Source organism: Sceloporus occidentalis, unplaced genomic scaffold (genome assembly GCF_023333645.1).
Source record: "Sceloporus occidentalis isolate IW3139 unplaced genomic scaffold, rSceOcc1.0.p SCAF_1, whole genome shotgun sequence".
Classification (NCBI taxonomy): domain Eukaryota; kingdom Metazoa; phylum Chordata; class Lepidosauria; order Squamata; family Phrynosomatidae; genus Sceloporus; species Sceloporus occidentalis.
The window spans coordinates 185,207,280-185,232,958 of record NW_028316981.1 but is presented as its reverse complement, the minus strand read 5'-3'; the positions used below and the strand labels follow the sequence as shown (position 1 = coordinate 185,232,958).

Here is a 25,679-nt window from a genome sequence, read left to right as displayed (position 1 = left end):
TCGTTGGACCCGCAGTCACATCGGAACTGAGCTGCAAAAGCTCTAAAAATCTCCATTCTAGAGGGTGCAATTTCTAAGAACACTTTGGAACAGTTCTCAGAAATTGCGCTCTCTGGAACGGACGTAGGACGTGATTGGAATGCCCGGTGGCAGCGGCAGCATTCCCTTGTGCAGTAAGATGCGTTCCTAGTCCCATCCCATTCCGTGCGCGCCCATGTGTGCCCCCATTTTGGAATGCAACAGGGTTTTTGGGCTATGTGGCCATATTTCTAGAAGATGTTTCGCCAAGATGCCAGCCACAGATGCTGGCAAAATGTCAGGAAGAACTTTTCTAGAACATGGCCACATAGCCTGAACAACCCACAAAAAATCTTATAAATACATTGAACTTTATTATTTTCTTAATTGTTACATATTTTCCTTTATTCATATTTTATATTGTATAACTTACTGCTATTGGTTATTATTTTAAAATATCCTAATAGCTGTGTTTAACATAGGAGAGTTATACACTGAGGATATTGTTTTTCCCCTCACTTCCCTACCTGTTGATAAAATTTTGTGAGGGAGGAAGGATACTTGTATGACAAGAACATAGCCTGGAATCATGCTACATGCAGATCAAGTGGCAAATTATTTTTTTCAGACAGTCTTTCAGAACAGAATAACTGGATTATTCTGAAGATGATAAGCAGATATCAATGCACCCCATATTTTCTCACAACTGCATATACACCCACCTTGCAGTGATAGACACTGTGAAATCTTCATTGGTATCAACATAATAAAACTTTTCCACTGGTTCAATGATAACTTCAAAGCTTGGCAATACTGGAGATCAAAAAAGAGGGAGAAAAGAAGGAGACAAACATTCATGAAAAGAAAGAAGATAGTACTGTATGAGATTATATAGCATGGAACCTGGTTACATAAGCCATCTTGGAAGAATTTTGGCCCTTAAACATTGTAAATAAGGCCTTGTCTGTACTGGCTAGGATAATTCCAGGGCAACTCAGAGTATCCTGGCCTGGAGCTGCTCCAACCTGCCCCTGTTACCTGGCCCTCTGTTCCTGCGCAGGAGCAACTCTGCACACACATCCTCCTCAGCTGCCTGGCACATCCACTGTGGGTTGCTCCAGTGGTATCACTAAAGGGGTGCAGGGGATGTGGCCACACCAGGTGACACCCTAACGGGGAGTGACACCACTGCTCCTCCAACATCTGTGTTTTGCCAGAAATGGGCTGTGGCATTCACCTGTGTCCCATTAAAATGCTGCAGAGATGGTGTGAAGGGAGTGAGGCAAAGTGGGAGGAGAAAGGAAAGGCCCTGGGTTGTTTGGGGTTTTTTAAATAAATTAAAAATTTCAAAAAATTTAACACACAATGATATATGGGATTTACGATTTATGGGTAACATTAGTCCAAAAACATGACTAAAGTTGTGGTATGGGAGGAGGTCAATGGGAGGGTTTGGCGCCATGAGTTACCGCACCAAGTGATGTCAGTCCTAGTGGGTTGCTCGCTTCTGAGGTCAAAATGAGGTGCCTAGACATGCTCCTTGTTCTGACCTCAGAGGGAGTGACTGGTGACAGTAGAGAATGTGCAGGGCAGCTCTCTGGGATGGGAGTGGAGACAGCAACCTTGGTGCAGCAAATGAGGGCTCTGGATCTTCCCAGCAGATCTGGAGTGAAAGGTATGTTTTTTAAAACTAATTTTAAATGTGTTATACCCTGGTTCTGGAGCAGAACATGCTGAACATCATCCAGATTGTTCACACCAGAACCAGGGTTTGGACCATGCATCATTCGAACAAGATGCTACCAGAAGGGTGGGATGTGCCTTTTGGCCCATGCAGACAAAGTGAGTCATGCTAAATTGCTGTTACTCGCCTTGATCCTCAAAAAGGGAGAGGCGGAATATATATATATATATATATATATATATATATATATATATATATAAATAGGAGTAGCAATGGTGAAGCACAAAAGCAAGTCTTGATTAAGGAATAGGATGGAAAAGGAGATGAAACCAGGCAAGGAAGGCTCTGAACAGGGACGTTTTTTCTTCCTACCATATTCTTTGACATCAAATGGTGTTTTGAAGGCCTCATCGGGAGAATCTTGATACCTAGCCACAGCATTCCAGGTTCCCACGCTAGAGAAGAGAAACGGAGGGATTAGTCACTGCTTCTGTTTTATCAGTCGACAATGACAAGTGTGAAATGTCAACTATGTGTCCCCTTTCTGGCATGTATAGATTCACAGTGAACACACACACATTTTCTAATCTTTGACCCTTATGTCTGGAGAAGAATAGGCTCACCTTTGGGAGGGGGGGGGGTTGGAATGCCTGGCCTCCAAGTCTTATGACTCAGACATGAAGAAGCTGAAATCTGCCCTACCGCAAACCCAGGTTCAAATTCTGACTTGCTCGTGAGTGGTTTCAATAGAAATTCCTTCATCCATACTGTTTGCCTACACTTCTTGCTCGGTTTTGTAGAAATAAAATGGAATAATGCCTCATATATACTACCCTAAGTTCTTTATTGAAAAGGAGGGGATAAAATATGATGGGCAAATACAGCAACACAGTGTGTGTGAGATTGCTCAGAGTTTTCATAGCTCAATTTGAAATCAGAAAACTGGGTTAAACGGCACCATATATATATATATATATATATATATATATATATATATATATGCTTATATCACTGATTGCTGTTCCAACTTAGTTTCTGTACATGCTTGGTGTAGGGCAATTTCCATAATCAGTTACCTGACAGTCTCAGGTACATGGTACGACTGGGTGATCTGTAATGAAGGATTGGTAATAGTCTGGCTGACAACAATGCCATCTGGTGTCTGGAAGGGAAAGACATGTTTATGAGTGTGCTGAAAGGATACAAAATACCTGGACATATTATTTATGTTTCGTATGATAAAACCTTACTCTGGGCTTAATTTGTGCTCATCAGGGTGGGGAGATCAGAAATGATACAACAAGCCATAACACAGAATGCAAACCAGCAATTGCTGAAAGTTAACTTCAGCCTATGGTGACCCTATGAATTAGAGACCTCCAAGTCATCCTATCCTCAACAGCCCTGCTCAGTTCTTGCAAATTCATGGCCGTGGCTTCTCTGATTGAATCTATCCATCTGGAATGTGGTCTTCCTCTTTTCCTATTGCCCTCAACTTCACCAAGCATTTGCGTCTTTTCTAGTGAATCCTTTCTTCTCAAGATATGGTCAAAATACAGCAGCCTCAGTTTAGTCATCTATGCTTCTAGGGAGAGTTTGAGCAGGATTCAAATAATAGTTTAGCTGTAAAGCTCATTGGCTGGACCTGGGATAAACATTCAGGTCAAATTGTCATAAGGATAAAAAAAGATATGCCACTCTGGGCTTTCATGAAGGAGGAGCATGAGATAAATTTAAGACATATAATTTCTTTTTTTTTCCTCCTCGGTTTTAGCGAGATTGTTTTAATCCTGGGTTGCTAGTGAGACTGGCCACTATTTCCATCTTTTTATGAAGCTTTGGTATGGAATATATTTGCTGGTCAAGGCACACCTTCAAGTCATCCCAACCATGGTATATTTGGTATTCTTTGGTTGGTCTCCCATCCATGTACTAATTAGAGAAGACCCTGCTTAGTTTCCACAATCAGATGGGATCTTATGCCTTTAGGGGATTTAGGTTCTCAACATCCCCTCCAGTTGCATAAATCAGCTGTATTTTGGTTGATTTCCAGAACTGCGACACTGGGCGATATCAGAAGGCCTGTGTGGGAAGGATCTTGGGGAAAACTGGTCCAAATCCCTCCTCAGTTGCCCTCCCCACAAGATAAAATGGTCTTCGTAATCACTCTGTCATCATGATATATTTGTGTGAAATGTGAAGGAAGTATCACCTATTTAGGCAAGTACACCCACATCACACACTTGCACATAAGATTCTCACCTCAAATTCAACAATCACGTTTTTGTCCAAACGTTCCAGGCCATGACCCATAGAGAAGACACGATAGAGCACTGAGGAGAAAAAAGTTGTGAAGAGGGTATTGTTTATCTGAGGCCTAATCTACACTTCAGAAATAATGCAAGGTCTAATTTGCACTTCAGCAATAATGCTGTTTCATACCACTTTAACTGGCATGGCTTAATGCTATGGAATCCTGGGATTTGTAGTTTGCTGCAGCACCAAAATCTTTGGTAGAGAAGGCAGAGAATATCTCAAAAATTACAAATCCCAGCATTAAGCTATGGCAGTTAAAACAGTGTCTAACTGCATTATTTCTACACTGCAGATTAGACCTAAAACACATGTTGGTATCCAGAACAACTTACATTTCCACAACCAAAAAATGGGAGAGAAGTGTCCAGGAGTAATACTTTTGACCTTAAAGAAGTGATGTGTCTGGGGGCTGTTTTATTTTATATTTTTATCCAGGGGCTGAGTATGGATTGTAGAGGGTCCTAATGCAGGAAAAAAGGGCCTTAGGACATTTATCAGAGCCTTCTCCCCAGATAACAAAGGTTTAAATGTGAGAGAATATGCAGTTACATTTTAATGAGGCTCAGCATCAAGGGGATGAAATAGCAACTGTCCAATGAGATGAGCACTTGGGTAAAAGAGCAAACCTTCAAGATGGTTCTGAGCAGAGGTGTTTAAAAGCCCAAACCATCATAAGGCTCTTTGTCCCTGGATCTCTCTAACCAGACCATCAAGAACTCCAGATTTGGAAAGGCTGGTCAAAACCAGACAATGGACTCCAGGTGTCCTGGTGCATTACCAAAGAGGGAGAAGGCAAATCACTGGGTGGTGATGATGAGTTCTTTAGATAAAAAGTGTCCCCAAGGGGTCCAATCCAGCATAGGCAGGAAAAGAGAGAAAGATTCAGAGAACTGTCACAGGCCCTCCAAAAGTCATTCATTCCAATTGATACCGAAACATCAATGTAGATTGGAAAGTGACTACAAGCTCCTATGAGTATGGATAGAGCCGATAAACAGAAAGGCCTCAAGAAGGGTTTGGGGAGAGGGTGCGTAAAAAATAACACTGAATGGCATACAATGTGTTTGGTTTGAAATTACACAAAGGCTTCTTCCAAATATCCCATCAGCTCTAACTTCTTGAGAATGATTATAGTTCTCCTTCAGATATCAAAAGCCTGGGGAAGTGGCAGAGGAACTAAAAAGGGAAAGAAAAGTACCAAAGGAATTAAAAGGTTGAGCAAGAGGCACATACTGACATACATATTGGAGAAAAAGTGAGACTACTGCCCAAACACTTGCTCAGCTCTACAAGGCTCCAGACCTCATTTGTGTGACTGACAGAAACCACGGAGAATTACATTATGCTGAGTAGGTCTTGGCTGAGAGATGTTAACTGGCTTGAAAATGTTTAAATGCTTTAGTGTTTGGGTGGTTGTGATCAAAAAGAAGATAGGGTCCTTGAACTTTTAATTGTTGGATAGAATATGGTTCTCAAAATTTAGTCTTCTAGATGTTTGGGGTATTACCTCTCCAAATTCCTGACCATGCTGTCTGGGACTATGGGAAATGAAGTCGAAAACATCGAGACACCACTGGCTTAGAATAGTCCTCCAGATGTTTTGGACTTCAGCTCCCACAATTTCCAGCCAATATGGCAAGTGCTCAGGAATTCTTGGAGCTGAAGTTCTAAACATCTGGAAGACCTCAGTGTGATAACCACTGGTGTAGAAATCCGATTTTCAGCAGGTGTAATTTGTCATGGTAGTTCCACTTCCTATAATTCTTTGTCCACACAACACTCAAAGGCACAGGACCCCAGTCTCTCCTTCTTGTGGCCACCCAATGTAGCATGGAATTAGAAAAGAAGTGATCTTCTTTGAAACAAACATGAATTATCTCTGAAGGGGTTGGGGGGAAAAGACTCCTGTCTCTAGCTCCAGTTCCAAGGAAGGCATCTCATAACAGCAAAAATGTAGCATTAAAATGAAAGACTAATCCACACTAACACTGGTATCTCAGCTAAGTCTTCAGGTGGAACTGGTAGAAGGCTTTGTTTAGTTATGTTATTTCATGTATATGCTGCCTTTCTCCCAGAGTGGGATCCACGGTGGCTTCCAGATATAGTAAATTAAAAACATTGACAGTAAAATGTAAAAACAATTATAATCACCTCATAAAACACACTAAAATCATTTTTAAAACAACCAAAAGTTTAAAAGATAAATCAGACATCCACAATAAAAAGCATCCCTATTTATACATTAAAAGCCTTCATATACCTGAAGATCCAGGTGTGTAGATGGTTTTGTCCGTCTGGATGAAGAGGTAGCCACTTTGGAAGGAGACCAGAACCACCTTCTCAAGTGTGAACTGAGGACAAATAGCCTGGACAACCACATACTGGTTTTTCTTGGGATCCTTCTTTAGGTCTTTTGCAGGAACCTGTTTAGAAAAATCAGGAACTAGAGAATTAACTAGCTTTTTCCAGCAATGTAAACATTACAAAAGAAATTATGTCCTGGTAACTTCAATGGTGAACACTACAGTCCACCAAAACTAACTCTTTCTCTGAGGTTATGGAGTGCAAGCTGTTGTTTCTCCCTCTACCCCGAAAAATAGTGTAGGGCTCAGTTAGTCAATTTGGATGCTGTCTGAATCTTTCTGTAACAATCTGAAACCAGCCCAGTCCATCTGTCATAGGTTGCATTTGTGTAGTAACTGGGCTTCTCATCCCCTATATAAGAGGATGTTCATACAACCACCCCTTCTTCAACTGGATTGGGGCCTCAGCAACCTTATGCCACGGCCCAATCCAGCCTCTGGAGGGCATAAAAAGGAGCTGCAAAAAGCCCTCCAAAGGGTGCCATAGCCCTGGCAGTGTGGCTGTATGGTGCCCCTTCAGCGCTGTGTCATTTGGACATCAGGGTGCCCAGGGGAGGGTGGAGTCAGTGTGTGTCATCAAGATGCTGTGCACCGACTCTGCCCCCAGGCTGACCTTTTAGACCAGTCTGGATAGCCCCTAAGTTTATTATAAAACAGCCACATGTATATAGACTAACTTCCTTTTAATCCCACATTTAACTGTTTCATGGGAGTTGTCCACACTGACCAAATTAGGTGGCTTCAAATGAACTTGAAGCCTAGCTGTTTAGAGAATTCACAAGGCAAAACTGGGCAGAAAGTGAAATGAAGCTGCATTCCAGTGCTAAAAACTGGAGCAAAAAGAAACTCAAATACTTCGATTTAGAGTGGAAAATGCACATAATCTCACATGCATGTGCCAGTGTGGGACTGTAGTGCAGGGGAATAAATCAATAGTGCAGCATGACGCCTCATGGTATGGACTGTCCATGGGTATTTGAGCAGCCTTGGGAGTGGCTTGAGCTGACAGCAGAGTTTCAACCCACATTCAGATTGAGCCACATTTTCTTGTCCTTATGCTCTGGCCCATAGCTTCATTGCATTCAGTAAGGGGGCCTTAAGCCTAAAGATAAACATAGATGCAGCCAGGGTGATTGTACTAATCCTGGTGCTGCTAAGGAGCTCTCTTTCTGAGAGCAAGAATCTTCTTCCTCTCCCAGGAGGGATTTCCTTAATCCTTTCTTGGTAAGAGGAAATACCAGCATTTTGCCCAAGAATTTTAAGGCCCATATGCAACTAAAAGAGCAATGTAACAACCAGCAGTACATATCCAGCCAAAGGAACATGAGAACATTGTCTTTGTTTGTATTCTCTGTTACTTCATCCTTTTCTATCTATTTGTCAGCACTCAAACTCTTCAAAGCCAAATCAGTTGCACAACTGCTTTATGGATCCCAGCAGGGACATGCCCCCCTCCCCAACTCTGCCCCATTAGAACTGGTGCAATCCAAATTTCTAAGATCATCATTCCAAGCTCCAAAGTGTGTCTCCAATGCAATTCTGAGACTGGAGTCAGGCTTTATGAAAATGGAAGCCAGAGAGTGTGTGACTATACTCAGCTACTGGCTCAGACTATTCTTCTTTCCCACCGATTACCCTGACTGATTAATTCCAGTCTACATGGAAACAGATGGCGATGACTAAAATTTCTCTACTTGGTCTCTGTCCAGATCTTTTGCTCAGCATGGGATATAAAAAGGCTGAAGCAACCATCAAACAACAGGTGATACATATAGAGCGACAGCTAGCCCTAGCTGGTGCCCCAACTTTTATTGTTAGTGACTCCAACAGATACTTGGCATCACCTATGGTGTATGTAGCAAAACTTGAAATACCTAAAGACTGGAGAGCTTTTATTTGGCACAATGCCATGCCATCTCCTCAGCTATTCTTGAAAGCCAATGTAAGATCCCCTTGTCAGACAGCCTATGCCCCTGTGACTCTGGCCAAATAGAGACAACAGAGCACATATTACTCCAGTGCTCATACTACAGGGACATCCACCTCAGTCTTATCTCACCTCTAATGTATAAACATCAAGGGCACACTAGTCAATTATGCACTTGTTTGCTATTTTCAGACACCACTCTGGATATAACATATAATGATGTCAGATTCTGTGCAGACCCTGTGCAGCTAATGTTAAAATCCATCAGGCAATGGCAGGAGGCTAGAACTAATCTTACCCTGCCGCACTGGATTTTAAAAGAATGTTTTTAACCTGTATTTTTAACATTGTTTTTACCGTTACCTTCTTTTATTCGGTAGCCTCTTTTTACCTGTACTGGTCTATGACCATAATAAAGCTGAACATCTATTTGTTACCAATAAAGTATAATGTGTACTCTCAATGACTTAGACTACTGCCACAATGCAGAATTAATGTCATTTTGGCACCACTTTAACTGTCATGGCTCCATCCTAAGGAATCCTGGGGTTTGTAATTTGTAATCTGCTGTGGAACCAGAGCTCTCTAACAGAGAATGCAAAATATCTCACAAAAGTACAAATCCAGAATTCGGGGCTTCCAAATCCTTCTCCCACCTTTTTTGGGTGAAAGATCCACTTTTTCTGCCCCCCCCCCCCCCATGACTCTGGCAGTGCAGTTTTGCACTGTGAAACTATCCCCCCCCCCCCATATGTATGGAATAACAGAAAACTTACTAGACCTTATCAGACAATTACTTCTGTTTCCCATATACTGTATATTGCTTGCTCAATCCTGCTTGCCCAACCCTGAACCTAAAGCAAGCTACTCAGCTTCAGAGTGAAAGGAGGAAAGGGCATTGCAGATAGAGTGCTGTTTCTACTGCCATCCCTATAACTCTTCAAGGGATCTGAAACGATCTCCAGAATCATTCAGTACTGCCACTGAAGTGCCTAAATTGCTACAATGAATTGTGCTCTTCTGACCATCACCAGCCTGACATCTCCTTCCACCATGCTTGCCTGCACATATCCTCAAGAAATGTATTTTACATTAAAATAGTCTCTTCTGAAACCTCTAGTAATTTGGTCTGTATGGTCTGCTTCCTATGCATAATTCTGCAAATTTTATTTTCCTTTCCCATAACTGAAATTAACTACATGGGTGATTCACTTTTCCTTCCCAACTCAGATATATCTCAGGAGACTTTAAAAATGGTGCTATACATGTCTACTGTATTGTTCAATGAAGGAATGACCTCCCAGATAAGTGGACCTTTTTGCATGCAGAGGGTGGCACCCTCGATAGCCACCACCCCATACCCACCTTTATGGAAGGAGTCGCCATCATGTCATTCTCTTGGTTCAAGGTAGCTTTGATCTGGTACAAAGTGTTCCTCTTCTGTGGGAAATCATGGACAGAGACGGTCACCTCTGTGGCAATGGTGAGTCCATGAGCCTCCACCACAATCTGCTCTTCACTCTCAACCCATAGGACACTAGGCACAACCATGGAGTAGCTACAAAAGAGGAAAGGTTCATACACTGAGTTGGTTTGCAGAAGTTAAATGAGAGCGTATATCTCCATGTTGTACCTCTGAAGACTCTTGCTTTGGAACAGTCAAGGAACAAATGGTTTCAATGCAACATTAAAGGCACATAAAGAAATTCACACTCAACTGCCTACTACTTCCACCTACCCTTCCCTAAGTGCGTGTGTATTCTGCTGCTTTCCTTCTGTCACAGAAACACTGATCTCACTGTCTTCTAGGGCGTATGTGAGAATCACACAGCTTCTCTAATGTTGAACTGCAACTTCCAGGAGCCCGAGATGGTATACCAATGCTGTGAGCTAAAGTCTCAGAACACCTAGAATGTTGGTCCAGCTATCCAGGTCTTTCCAGGTCTGGCCATACCAGTGGGCAACTGAGGCAGGAGGAAGAAACACTGTGGGGCTATCCATTCCTTGCCTGCTTGTCGAGCTCCCTGGATCCTTCCAGATCTGGCCAAGCTGATGGACAAGACAGAGGGAAAGAAAAGGGCAGGGTTGTCCACTATCTCACCAGCTCACCCATCCAGCCTCTTGGTTCTTCATGACAGATGGGTGGGTGGGGCAGAGGGAGGGAAGGGACACAGGGCTGTTCAGTGCTGCTGACCACACTGAGTGACACCAACCTTAGTGATGCCACTGATGATATTCTCAACTATGTGTGTGTATGCATTCAGCCATTTCCTGTGTGGCAGTCGGTGACATTTATTTTGAACTATTAAGAATGACAGTGAATGTTATAGGACAGCTTGCTACACAGAGAAGCAGGCTATGTCTTCCCATGATATGAATCAATCATACCCTCCAGCTGTCTCAGTTTGGCAAGAACAGTCCCACATAATTCTTTGTCACACTACTTTTTCAGCAGCTTTTAAAATGACCCAGTTTCTCTCTCTTTCTCCCACTTTCCCTCTGAGCCCTCAGTTTACTTCAGTTGCTGCAAACTGAATTTAAAGAGCAAGAGACATTTGCATGCAGTTAAGCCTAAAAAGGAAGGAAAGGAAGAAGCAGAATCTTGCTCTTCCCAGTAGACTCAGGCAAAAGCAAATTTCTGCAGCCTTTCCTAAGTGTGTGTGTTCCTCCACATTAATAACTTTTGCTATCTTGTCTATACTCTGGTGGTGCTTCACCACTCCTATCCCAATTTTCCTATGTGAAATGTTCGAAGGTATCACCAACTGGCTAAGTATATTTCAATATGTCAAGGGCCCTAACTAAGGCCCTGAACAGACTGGCGATAAATGCCGGCATAGAGGCACAGTGGTGGCATGGCGACCACACACTAGCCGCCTTGACACCCCCCCATGCCAGCATCACACAACGTACCCCACCACATGGCAGGTGGCATCACACTGTGTCTTTGGTGCAGCGTGTAAATGCGTTGCACCAAAGAGGTGTGGAATAGCTGCAGCAGGCACCGTTTCCACAGCTTCTTTTTATGGCTTCTTTTTACGCTGGGCTGGGGGAGTGGTGTGCCTTTGCCTTGTCCCTAATCCAGTGCTTCTAAGGGCAGTGTGAAGCTGCCTTTTAGGGGCTGTCTGCTGAGCCCCTAAGGCAGCTAGGTTAAACATCTGGTTCCTCACAACACAGTGCTACAATCTGGTGATCCTAACATGACCTTAGAAGCACACATACATCAGAACTAGTTAGATTGCATTCTTGTTTATCCTCGACTTGTTAAGAGAAGCTTTGAGTGCTTTTGATGACCACATATATTCTTTGCAAAACAACTGGAGAGCTTTGGCCATAGAAGAATACAGTGGTGTAATCACAAAGTGAAATTCAAGCCCACAAGGAAATTCTGTTTTTCTAAATTTCTGCCAAGTTCATTGTTCTAAGAAGCAGTACCATGTGTCAGGTGCATGTGTTGAGACAACTAGAGAGTATGATGGCTTTGGATACTGCAAACCTTAAGTTAATGGAAGGTGCTATTTGGCCTTACATATTGTGATAATATATATGAAGGGCTCTGAACACTGGTAGCTGATATTCATATTTGTATGAATTTGGTTCATTTTGATTATTGCACAAAATCTTGTGATCATTTTATTGCTGGTGTGATGTTTTATTTATTTTGAGGTGTGCTTATATTTTAACTTCTTTATGGAATAGACGCCTCTTTGGAAGGACATTTCCATCTACAAGAGACTTATAAACATTTTGAATGAATAACTAAGATATTGTAGAAAAACAAAATATTTTATTAACTAATTGTGAGAAATGTACCCAAGTCAAAGGACAGTGCTGATTTTGACATTATCCGCATGCTAAAAGTCCACTCTGAGAGAAGAAGGGAAAAAGGAACATGGTTCTTTGGATAATTAAAGACATTTATAGGGGAAAGTGATATGATATCTGTCTTGCAGCCTTTCAATGAATCCTCTGGGTTCAACATACCTTGATTCCTTAACACTTGGTGGTAGGCTGATACTCTAGGTGTAGGCATGAAATTGCCTAAATACCCTAAAGATACGAGATCCAATCTGATCTTGAAAGCTAAGCAGAGTTACCCCTGGATGGGGAACTGCTAATGAAACCCAGATGCTGTGGGGTATATTTCAGAGGAATAAACTGGCAAAATTCTGAGCATTCCTTGCTACAAAATTTAAGGAGTTGCCATAAGTCAGCAGGCAACTTGAAGGCAATTTTACACAGAGAGAGAGACATGAGACTGAACACAATCAACTGAGACATCTGATAGCATTAATTACATGGATTTATTGCGGGGATATTATTTTGCAAAAGGGAACATCATTAGTTAATTTGTTTTGTTTTTCCAGTAATATTTTAGTGAGAGTTTCTAGAGAGGCAGTGGTATCATTAGGAGTGTGTTGGGTCTGCGGCCCTCATTGGGTCACACCCTAGAAAAGGGATGACACCTATGGGGTGAGAAGGGGCAAGTACACCCCTCACACTTTTGCCACAGTAGTGGCAGACTCCTCTGCACCCCTCCTGACCCCTCTGCCATAGCTTTGCTCTACTCCTGAAGAGAAGGACACACCAGCAGTGAAGAATAGGGCTGAGCACAGTCTACCTGATCCCCGGCTGCAATGTCGCTCTACTCCGGAGGGTGAAGATGCCCTGGTAGGAACAGCAGGCAAGAGGCGAACATCACCTTTTGGTCACAGATTAGAAGTCCTGCCCCCTGCCCAGAACCCTGTCCCTCACACCAGGTGACACCAGGTGTGGGGACAACACTGAAGAGAGGAACTGTTGTTTTCATGAGCTTCGCAAGGATTTTTAATCCTGCCAAATGCACTAAATTTGCTGGATCCATATTAAAACTGACAGGCACAACTATCTGTAAATTATCTTTGGGGCTGTACAGATGGGCAGCAGAACGCTGCACCTTTTCACCCTGGATTCAGGCCACGGCAACCACATGCCACAGTCTCCTCAGGGAACAAAGAAGAAGCCACAAAAAGCAACTTCTTCTTGCTCCCTGGAAGGGGCATCATAGGCGTAGCAGCATACCATGATGATGCTTCTTCCGTGCTGCGCTGTTTGGGTGCTGCACCGGAGGTGCGTCATCTTGGCATGTGCCATGTAAACAGGTTCACGCCAAAATGGCATCCTGCCCGCAGCGGTAGGACTTGGAGCTCACCCCGTGCACAGGCTGGCACAAAGTGCCAATCTGTATAGCCCCTTTGTCATATTGCATACTTCTGCCGCAGCTTTTCATCTCTTTGTCTCACATACCTATATAGCCAACCCACTGTCCTTCTAACTCCTCTGTTGAACTTTGTACTTGAATGCCGTGTCAACTGGCAAAATAAGGGCTTTTGATTTATTGTTTTAAACCTGTCAGAAACCACACTTTCTCCTAGCCATATTTTTCCTGGCATAATTTCTTCTTTCCCTGCGTTCTCTCCCACTTCCTAGATAACTCCTCATCACTCCCACATAATGTTAACTGCAAAAGCAGTGCGGCTTCCTAATGACTGTGCATGGAAACCACCTTAGAAACTTCAAAATCTAAAACTGGCTGGGGAGGGGGTGACAACACTTTAAATAAAAGCTACTAAGATGCAACATATTGTTTCCAATGGCATACTGTTGAAATGGGAAAAAATTGTCCAATAACACCTAACCAAAGAGATGCCAATGAGAAAGTGGTGTTCTAACTTTTAAATGAATTTGCACCCTTTCTACCTAGGGTTGCAAGAGTGAAAAATGGAGACAGTGCCTATTGCTTTAAATAGTTGAATAGAAAAGGAATTTCAGCAAATATTGCTTGTTACTTGGTTACATTACAAGTAACAACTGCCCAAATTCTCTCTTCTATCAGTTTTCCTGCCAATTTTGATTCTGGCAAGCCTATCTATACCTGGCAATTGGCACAGGTCATCCTCAAATCTACCTCTTCTATGCTGCCAAGTTTCAGATCACCCGCCTGAACCATTTCTGAGAAAATGCTGAAGAACCCATCCACACAATCCCTGTACCTATAATGGCGGGATGAAATTCATCTGACTGAGCCTTAACATAGGCCTACTTTGTGCCATATAATTAAAAATAATGTTGTTTTCTGCACTGGAAAAATAAAGCAGTTTGACACCACTAACTGCCATGACTCAGTGCTATGGGATTTGGGGATTTATAGTTTTGTGAGCCATTTAGCTTTCACTGTCAGAGAGCCCTGGTGCCATATGAAACTACAAATCCTAGGATTCCATTGCATTGAGCCATGACAGTTAAAGTGGTGTCAAAGTACTTTATTTCTGCAGTGCAGATGCAGGCAATAATTTCCATGGATGAATAGATGACTCTGTTCCACTTTTTGTCCTTTGCACCAGCCGGTGGTATTCTGGTTGCAGGCAACAAAAAAGATTTTAGGTCTGGATTCAGTTTTAGTTCCCTCTAAAACTTCTTCTAAAGCAGCATTTACATTCCAGCCCAGTTTTACTTCCACTCTCTAATCACAGGTTTTAGAGGGGCTATCCATGGTTTACCCTGTAAATGACTTGTTCTACTTATAGAAAGACCCTGAAGCCATGTTACCACTGTGCACAGTGTGCAAATAGGATCCAGGGCATCCTAGTTACTCCTAAATTGCATGTAGGGGTAGTTAGAATGGTACCCTGACATTTCACTTATTCCATGAGAACCAATGTGGTGTAATGGTTTGATTATGACTCAGAACTTTCTGAGTCTCAGAAGATATGATGAAAGGGTAGATGGACTAGGACTGTATTCAAGTACAGTGGAGTTCATATTGCAATGACATTTACATTTCTATACCGCTTAGTAGTGGACCTAGCACTCTTTAAGCAGTTTACAAATCACTTTTTGGTTACATTTTAATCACCACCATGGTGTAGTTAGTGAGGAAAAGATCTGATTTGGAGTTTCTGCCTCAGATACCTTATCTGGGAAAGTCATAATGTTTGAAGCAGCCCCAAACCACCTCTAGAAGAACAAGACTCCTAAACTTGGTGGATCTTCACAATGTACAGCTATAGAAAAGAAGCAAGACAGAAGAATGCTCCCTCTTATTTAGCACATGATCTGGAAATGTTGAGGATGGGCTGCTGAATTTGATCCTGTACTTACAGTTGGCTGTGGGACGAAGTCGGGAAACAGACCAGGAGGGCAGCCACCAGATAGAGAAGGGAGCCCTCCATCATGAACTGGAGGGTCAGGCAGCAGGGATAGCTCCAACCCAGCCTTTATTATGAGAGTCCGTTACCAAGCCAAACCCTTTTGCAATAGCTTAATGTTTAATCAGCAGATAGGGAGGAGTTTGAGCAACCTGGGAATTTCAGAAGGAACTAAAAAGTCTGTCAAAACATAGAAAGAACGCTTTGTCTTTTACTTTTTAAAGCCTCGGCTAATCAGTATTATGTGCAATCTTCTCTGCAAAAGTGTACTAAGAGATGGTGCAATCAGCAAACATCCCATGAACTGGGTGGTTTTAGCTTGACCACATCTAGAAAAGTGCAAAATGAAAACTGAAGCTTCTCTCTCATTCTCTCTCTTACTGAGGAGCATATTACATGGATATTTAATTCAGTTTACCTCAATCTGGTTTAACCCTTAATTTGGGTGGCATCCTGATATCATCGCAAGGTTTTTGGCTCCAATTTTGCTGCCTGAATACATCATGTGTCCATCCACACTTCCAGAGCTGTTCCTCATGGCTCTTTTTGGATCCGAGAGTTTTCCAGCTGCTGGAACCCTCCTGGAAGTGAGGATGAGCCCGGCAAATATTTGGGTGGGAAAATTGGAGCCAAAAACCTTGTGATAATATTAGGATGCCACCCAAATTAAGGGTTAAACCAGACTGAGGTAAAAAGAATTAATATCCATGCAATAAGCTCCTGAGTATGGTTAACTTGGAATCAGAGCCTCAGAGAGAAATTTTGCAAGGCAGAACAAGACTGCTCGCGGGCCGTCACTTCAGTCTTTTCAATAAAGATAACAGTATAAAATAAAATTTTAACATTGTAGTTCTACTCTATTTGTAGAAAAATATTTTAATGCTAAAACATGAACAAAGAGCCAATGTGGTGTAGTGGTTTGAGCACTGGACTATGGAGATTATTGCACCTGCAAATCCTGCTGGGATAGATACGGGATTGAAAAATCAAAAACAGGTGTTATCACACGCAGCAGAGGCTGGACTAGTGCAACCCGTCTGCAGCCCGGATCCCAGCCACACTTATCCAGTTGCTTTTCAAAAATTAGAGCTTGCCATTTTTGAAAAGCTGCTGAATAAAAGTGGCTGGGGTTCAGGCTGCAAACGGGTTGCACTCACCCAGCCTTAGCTGCATGCAATAACACCCGTTTTTGACTTTTCTATCCTGCATCTATCCTGGCGGATTTTGCAGGTGTGATAATTTCCTATGATTCCTAAGACCAGGGTTCAAATCCCAGTTCAGCCATGGAAACCCACTGGGTGGCCTTGGGCAAGTCACACTCTCTCAGCCTCAGAGGATGGCCATGGCAATCTCCCTCTGCAGAAACTTGCCAAGAAAACGTCTTGATAGCTTCACATAACAACACCAATAAAAGATGGCTTTTGGTTTATTATAATGAAGGCATAATTGAAATGTCAATTGAAATGGTCCATTTGTTTCATAGGAAAAATAACCAGTTTCCAGTAACAATCCAAGAAAATATCTGAAAAGCTACATGTCTGGAAACTTTGTTAAAAAAAAAAACCACACACACACACACACACACACACAATGGAGGGAGGCTGTGAGGGTTTTACAGAGAGGAGGCTTTCAGAAATGCATGGGCTTTAGGTCTTTAGCTCTCCGGGCCCTGCACAAATGTACTGGCCCAACCCTCCTGTTATAGGCCCTGCTCCGAACTGAGGTATGTGTATGAGGTTTGTCTTTAAATCACTTCCAACCTATGAGACCCTTAAGATGAATCTATCATGAAGTTTTCTTGGCATGTTTTTTCAGAGGAAATTTGCCATTGTCATCCTCTGAGACTGGGAAAGTGTAACTTGCCCAGGGCCACTGAGCAGTTTTACATAGCTGAGCCAGAATTTGAACCCTGGTCTCCATTGGTCATAGACCAATGCTCAAATCACTACGCTATGTTAGCTCTCCAAGACAGGGAGGGAGTGGCAAATAGGCTTCCTATGCAGAGTCTGTCCCATGAGAAGGAAGCCAAAGCAATAAAGTGACATTTCAAATATGTCACAGCATATCACCATTTCTACAGAAGGTCCCACCTTGTTTACACTCATATCCAAGATGACACCACCCATAGAATACCCCTCAGAGTAGTTTGAACAAACATTTTTTTTTCCTATAGAATTCTATAGGAGAGGTGTCTGACACCCAAACAGCAGTATGAGGCAGCCTCTACTTGAACCATGAGCTACCATTGTTCTATAATTAATTGTTGTCACTGTCACTATGGGCAGGTTTTTTTAGAGACCAAAGCAAATGTACTGGGAAAAACACATTTGCTTGCCAAACAGCAAGTGCTTTCAGATGCTCTCTGGAACCTCAGACTGTGAGACAGTGCACAGGTATTAGCCTAGATATTGGGAAACTTTGTAATCAGCATCATGTGCGATATGTAGAATCCCAAAAGGCTAGAGCAGCTTCCTCTGTGCAGAACTTGAAAACATTTGCATCTTCAGTTACAATTCATAGAATTTGTATTAGAGTTCCCAATCCTCAAAGGGTTTCCTTATGTATGTAATTGTATTTTTGGGCTAATGCATCATGTCTGTACATTGGGACCTTGGTATCTACTATGTTTTGGTTCCAGAACCCCACATGGATATCAAGATCCATGGATACTTGTCCCATTAAATGTGGCATTGTAATATGATGTCCCTTATATAAAATGGCAAAACTGAGGTTTGCTTTCTGCTATCTATCTATCTATCTATCTATCTATCTATCTATCTATCTATCTGTATCTTAATATAATATTTTCAAACCACAGAGGGTAGAATCCATAGATAAAAAATCCGTGGATATGGAAGGCCAACTGTATTCAGATTAAGGTTATAAATGCTGAGTTATGCATGTGGTGTCACTGCGCATCATTGTGCATCATTGTACATTGTGATTTGATTGCATGGTTGTTCATGGCAATGCACATTGCATATTTTGGTGTAGAAAACTACAGTTCTATAACAAGATGGTGAACCTATCACAGGGTTTTCCTGGCAAGGATTATTCAGAAGAGATTTTCCATTGCCTTCTTCTCAGGCTGAGAGAGTATAACTTGAACAAGATCACCCAGTGGGTTTCCATGGCTGTGCCAGAAGTCAGCCCTGGTGTCCAGAATCCTAGCCCAAGACACAAACCACTACACCTTAAAAGTAGAACCCATAGTGAATGAATGAAATGCAACGAAAGTGTCTGTATTTCCTGTATTTTGTTTTCAACTGTGACCAGCCAGAAGTGTCAGGGTTAGAAGGCAACAGCTTTTTGTTGTTCTGCACTTTCAAGAAATTTCCCACTTATGATGAACATTAAGCAAATTTATCACATTTTTTTAGAAGAGCTTTGCCATTGCCTTCCTCTAGGCTGAGAGAGGACACTCAGTGGGTTTTCATGACTAAGCACAGATCTGAAGGCTGATCTCTCAGAGTCATAGTCCAATAGTTAAACTTCTATCTGCTCTGGATCTTGGATGTATATACCCATTGATTAAAGCAGGGCTGGGCAACTTTGGCATGCCCAGGAGGTAATTTTCCACCACACCTGGACCTATCATGGACTGTACCATATTCTCCCACTGAAACTAGAAGTAGCCAGAAGTCCATCTTCTGTTTCAATCCCCTTCCCTCACCTTATCTTTAACCTTCCAAAAACGCCTTATCTTTAACCTTTCAAAAATTAAAGTTAGCCATATGGGGATCTGTGAGCAGTTCAAAAAAGATAACCAGATGGATACATAGATGGAGGGGATGTTTAAATGTTTCCCATTACAGCCTGGAGCCCTTTCACATTACACACTTTGAGCTCTGTAATTCCACTTTGTCATAGTAACATTCAATGGCACTATGGGTCACAAGGGTAAAAAGTGTGATATTCACTGTCTTATGGAATCCTGGAAGGAACACTTTAGGGAAAAGATTTTAGACTCCTCAGCCTGGGAACTCCTCTGGTGCCCCTGACCAAATTACAAAACCCAGGATTAAATAGGATGGAGCCAGGGCAGCTAAAGTGGAATCATAGCGCTATAATAACATAGTGTGAAAGGGCTACAGATCCACCATGAGTGACCCCCTACAAAGTGTAGGATTTCCAATGTGGTGAATAAAAGCACTGGGATTCCTGCAGGGTGAGTGAGGGGGAATAACCATCTCTACTCCTAAGCAATGGATGAGGAAAGATCAATAACTCCAATCGTAAAGTTAAAACAGCCAGAGGCCTAGACTACATACAAGCAAGCACGGTTTTTTGTAGATTCAAAAGGCAAATTCAAATTTTATTTCTTCTATTTTATTACTTTGGCCTGGTACAGACTGACAGTTTGCACTGGCCTGGGGTCTATTTTAGGGCTCAGAAGAGCAGAGCATCTGCACACTCCCAAGCTCTACCATGCTGTCCGGGCATCATCTTGGTGCACGCCTGTTCAGACAGCACGCGTGATAATGACGTGTCTCGTGCGCAGTGTCCAAATGGCGCGGTGCACAAGGAACATCACCGCGCCATTCTAGGACACTAATGGCACCTCGGCAACGGTGGAGAAAAGAGCGTGTTTCATGGCTCCTTTTTCCAGGTGCATTGTTGCTGCGCTGTTTGGTTGGTACAGCCACGATCCGGGAGAGAAAGGGACAGCCTCTGTCCAACCCTTTCCCCCGTTTGTTTCCACTTGGCTAACATCCACTGGATGGGGAGTTCATGTTTTACATGCACATATTTCCTAGACTCCGCTCACAGCAAAATATAGAGGTTATGATTACAACATGGCTGCATTTTCCACTGCTCCACTACTTTACCATTTTTGCTTTTTGAAGAACCTATGCAGCTTTGAAAGCTAGCATGATATTTTGCACCTTTTGGTTGGCCCAATAAAGTTAACACCAGAAGACAGATTTTGGATTTTATAGTTGTTTTATGACAAACATGATGTCCCTTACAAGGTTTATCACATGCCTTAATATTCTTCTTATCCAAACAGCACCCTCCTGAAATGATTTTATCCTAATAGAAAGATTAACCAGAGTTTGTTATATTCATGCACATCATATTTAAGTTGTAGTTCTGAACTCACAGACTATCCTGAAATCACTTTATCTTAATAAAAAGAGCCATCAGGGTTTGAGTACACACATACACATCATATTTAAGTTGCAGTTTTGTCCTAACAGAGGCAGGATACAGACCGCCCAAAAAGGGCGGTCTGCCTCCGCCTCCATTTCCGTCGGCAGGAAGCCTCAGCTGCCAAACGGCAAGGCTTCTCAGCAGCAGAAAAAGAACCCGCAAAAAGTGTGTGCATCCTTGGGCTTGCGATGCGCAAGTGCGCAAATGGTGCACTCATGACGTCACCAGCGCAACAGGACATGTGCATGCTATGTGGCTGTCATGTCAAAATGGCAGCGCCCGGGTGTACAGGGCGCCGCCATTTTGACACCCGGGTCACGTGCTAGGGGTAAGGCCGGTATCGACGCTGCATCCTCGGCCAACCCCTAGAACATGACGGGGGCGGCGCAACGGCCCATTTAAATCGGGCCAGACATAGCAAAACCTACATTTATTTGTATACACTATCTCCTTAGACATGTGAACATATGGTTTTTAAAGATGGTTAAATGATACAGCAAGTAAGGGAGTATTCTGAATTTAAATAAATATGTGGGTTTCTGGGTTGCTTGATCATGTGTTATTTGATGAAATTAAAACTCTTAGGAATTGAAAATGTGGCACATAAATATATCAAATAAACACCTCTAGAAGAAAACAAGTTGAGATGGTGCTGACAAATCTCCCTACAAGTCCAAGTTGTGTTCTCAAATTTTATTCAGAGACATTCCAATATGGAAGATAATACTCAAAAAGGTATAAGGTTAATCCACAACAGTTAAATGTGTGGAGAGTGACAAAGGATGTATCAATCTGTACAAGTTCAAATTTTAGACCTACTATGTGTATAATCACAACTTGGGAATAGGCAGATAAGGTGGTAAGAGGTATAAAATAGAAAACTGACATATCACTTCATAAGACACAACCCCCCCCCCCCCACACACACACACAAAACCCAATGTTCTGGCATGTTCTAAACCAGGGGTAGGCAACCTTTTCGAGCCAGGGGCTGGGTTGGTGTCCCCAAGACAACCGGGGGGGGGGGGGGGGGGGGCAAAGCCAAAAATTATTAAATAATATAGGACAACATTTTCAAATGTAGGACACATTTTTAAGAAATGGAGGACATGTGAAAAAAATTGATGATTTTTAAAAAATGTTATTATAAATGCATGTTTCTTAGGCATGATCAAAATGGAGGACATTTGGGCATTATTCCTAGACAGATGGCAGAAATGTACTTCCCTTTCTGGCCAACCCCCCCTTCCCCCATTCCAAACAGCACATTTCAGCATTGAACATGGCTTTACTTAACATGGCAATCTCTTGCATATTTCAGAGGCTTATTGCATAACCAAACTCTTTGGATTTCACACTGAACATGGGTTCACATGGCTATGCGTATTTAACATGTCAAAGTGGTCTCACAAGAAGTGATTTGCCCTCGGGTTCAAATGTACTTCTCAGAAGTGTGTACTTGGTCAAGGGACTGTGTTTTTTCTTCACTGCGCATGAGTTTGTAAAAATCACAGCAACTTACATTGGCCATGCCTCTGAAGCTGGCTCATATCAATATCACCATCACCATCCTCCTCCTGCTCCTCTTCTTCTTCTTCCTCCTCCTCCTCCTCCTCCTCTTCCTCCACCTTCCCCCTCCTCCTCCTCTTCCTTCCTCCCTCCTCCCTCCTCCCTGTGCGGCTGTGTGAGAGGTCCAAGGGCCTGCGTGCTTGTGCACGGGGCCTTTGCCCCCCCTGCCCGCCGCCAAAGGCCCCGCACACTGAGCAGGGGCCGGTCCCAACGGCTCAGCGGGCCACATGCGGCCCGCGGGCTGTAGGTTGCCGACCCCTATTCTAAACACTTTTTTATGTTGTGCGTTAAGAACACATATTGGTAATGGCAATAATATTATGAATTACAATGGTTTTTGTCAAATAAAATGCACAGAGATTTGCAAAGTAGTTCATAAATTACATCTACTGTTGAACATCAGGAAATCAGGAGTTAATCAGGAAATGCTGGTTATCAGCTGTTTTCCAGTAACAGGTTTGCCTTCCTGGCAACTAGTTGGATAGAAAGGGGCCCTGGATAATATCCAAAGACAATCAATTGCAACATGTCAACATATTTACTTGGGAAAACATTCAACATATCCAGGGTCATAACTCTGGGAGGGAGAAGTGATCTATCCCTACCAAGGTGGAGGGAAAGCAAGGAGAGTGAGGTGTAGGAGGCCCTGGGAGTATTACAAGGAAACTAGAATGCCTCTAAGGGGATGTCAAAACAATGCAGTGGAAGGGATACTGGTGGCATTTTGTGTGAAAGGACTTGTCAAACTGGTTCACAAATTCCTAGAGTGAGCAGGTACTCAGAAGCACTGTGTTACTGATGCTTGGCATATGTGTCCCTGCCTAAACCGTCATTATGCTCCTGGCTTTGGTTCGTGAATGTTTTGGTTATCACAGGCATTGAAATCTGTCCAAGGATGATGCCAGCATTGAGTATTTATACATGATGTTGTAGAGCTAAGAACAGAGCAGGGCTTCTTATCCTGCAGCGCAGAGGTGGAAACTATGTGGCCATACACATGCTGTTGAACTGCAGTTTCCAACATGTCTCCCCCTAGGTTATGTAGTCTAGGGATAATGGGTATTACAGTTCAACAGTATCTGTAGGGTCACACAATTCCCACCCCTGCTGTAGCCTAACAATCTTTCTAAGCTGATAGAGATGGCCTCAGAATCCATAGCAACCATGGAGCCAGTCTGCTAATTCTCTTAGACCTTTCCACAGCTTCTGATGTCATCAGCTCTAGTATCTTCCTGGAACAATTGTCTGGGGAGGGGAATTGGGCATTCCTTGGTTCTGTTGCAACATGGATGACTGTTGCAAAAGTTCTTCTGTGCCTCACAGCAATTATGTCATGGTATGCCAGAAGACTGTTCCATTTGTGCAGTATGAGGATGTGAAAAGGATCCGTGGAGAGGTGAGAGCCACCACATCTGTACTAGACTCTTGGTCTTTCTGGTGTATTAAACAGGCAAGAGGAGGACTGACTGAATGAATAAAAGAAGTGATTAATGCCTCTTTACAACAAGAAAGGGTTCCAAAATGCCTGAAGGATGTTTGGTGAGACCTCTTCTGGAAGGAAAAAAAACTTCCCTGGATCCTACTGTACTAGATAACTATATGCCAGTCTTTAACATTCCATTTTTGGGCAAGGTACTGAGAAGGCAATGGCAAACTTCCTCTGAAGAAATCTTGCCAAGGAAACCCTGTGACCTTAGGGTCACCATAAGCCAGAAACGATTTGAATCATGCCAGACTAGTCTACTTTCTTTCTTTCTTTCTTTTTTCATTTTTTTATTTGTTTGTTTGTTTGTTTGTTGATAAGAGTTACAAGTTTGGTAGATGAGAGGAATGCTGCGGATATGGTGTATCTTGATTTCAGTAAGATCTTTGACAAAGTCCTCCATGATATCCTTGCAAAAAAGCTAGTATAATGTGCTGTAGACAATACAATTATCAGATTTATTTGTAATTGGCTGACTGACTGAATCCAAAGGGTATTCACCAATGGCTCCTTTTCATCCTGGAGAGAAGTGACCAGTGGGGTCCCACAGGGCTCTGCCCTGGGCCCAGTGCTATTCAACATCTTTATTAATGACTTGGATGAGGGAATAGAGGGCATGCTTATCAAATTTGCAGATGACACAAAATTAGGAGGAGTAGCTAACATCCCAGAGGACAGGATCAGAATTCAAAATGACCTTAACAAACTAGCAAGCTGGGCCAGAACTAATAAAATAAATTTCAACAACGAGAAATATAAGGTACTACACTTAGGCAGAAAAAATGAAATGCATAGATATAGGCTGGGTGATACCTGGCTTCACAACAATATATGTGAAAGGGATCTAGGAGTCTTAGTAGACCACAAGCTAAACATGAGTCAACAGTGTGATGCACCAGCTAAAAAAGACAATATGGTCCCAGGTTACATAAAAAGGAGAGTAGTGTCTGCATCAAGGGAAGGAATAGTACCACTCTATTCTGCTTTGGTCAGACCTCACCTGGAATACTGTTTCTAGCTCTTGGCACCATGATTCATGAGGGTTATTGACAAGATGAAGCATGTCCAGAGGAGGCCAGCCAAATGGTGAAAGGTCTGGAAACCATGCTCTATGAGGAACAACTTTGGGAAGTTTAACCTGGAAAGGTTGTTAAGGGTTGACATGGCAACCATGTTCAAATATTTGACATACTGAAGATGGAGCAAACTTGTTTTGTGCTGCTCCAGAGACTAGGACAGGGGTAACAGATTCAAACTACAGGAAAAGAGATTCTACCTCAACATTAGAAAGAACTTCCTGACAATAGTGGAATATGCTGCCTTGGGGAGTGGTGGAATCTCCTTCTTTGGACGTTTTTAAACAGAGGCTGGATGGCCATCTGTCAGGAGTGCTCTGACTATGTATCCCTTCATGGCAGGGGGTTGGACAGGATGGCCCTTGAAGTATCATCCAATTCTATGATTCCAAGCATCTGGAGGTATCATCCAACTCTATGATTCCAAGCATGTTATGGCTTCCCAGTGGTTCCTGGATGAGGTGGATTATCTAGATCCATTTCAATCTGGTTCAGGGTTGATTATAGGACAGAGACATCATTGGTCACCTTGGTGAATGATCTACTGGATAGGCGGAGTGTGTCTCTATTGGACCTCTCAGCAGTTTTTGGTACCATTAGCCAAGGTTTCCTTCTGAGTTACTTCTCTAGGATGTGTCTCAGAAGTGCTGTTCTAGCGGGTCTGTTCTTTCTTGGAATAGCAAGAAGATAGTTCTGGAGAAATCCTGCTTGACTTCTTGGCCATTGGCCTAGGAGTCCCTCAGGGTTCAATCTTGTCCCTTATGCTATTTAACAGCTACATGAAACCTTTGATAGGGTTTCGAAATCAGACGTCACCAGTATGCTGACGATACCCAGCTCTATCACTCCTTTTCACCTAATTCCAAGGAAGCTGTTCCTCTGCTAAACTGGTGCCTGGCAGC

General features: G+C 42.7%; 1 protein-coding gene across 1 annotated transcript in view; it reads right to left on the bottom strand.

The window, feature by feature from the left end:
• The window catches only part of LOC149323036 (A.superbus venom factor 1-like), a 61,652-nt gene extending 46,105 nt beyond the window's left edge, over positions 1-15,547 (bottom strand). Inside the window, exons 1-7 of the mRNA XM_089486403.1 lie at positions 15,449-15,547; positions 9,674-9,866; positions 6,279-6,441; positions 3,965-4,035; positions 2,779-2,864; positions 2,075-2,157; positions 741-831 (exon numbers count right to left, since the gene is read on the bottom strand). Coding sequence (XP_089342529.1) covers positions 741-831; positions 2,075-2,157; positions 2,779-2,864; positions 3,965-4,035; positions 6,279-6,441; positions 9,674-9,866; positions 15,449-15,522 — 761 coding nt within the window. The 5' untranslated portion in view covers positions 15,523-15,547. The remainder of the gene's footprint in view (positions 1-740; positions 832-2,074; positions 2,158-2,778; positions 2,865-3,964; positions 4,036-6,278; positions 6,442-9,673; positions 9,867-15,448) is intronic.
• Between the last annotated feature and the right edge of the window lie 10,132 nt (positions 15,548-25,679).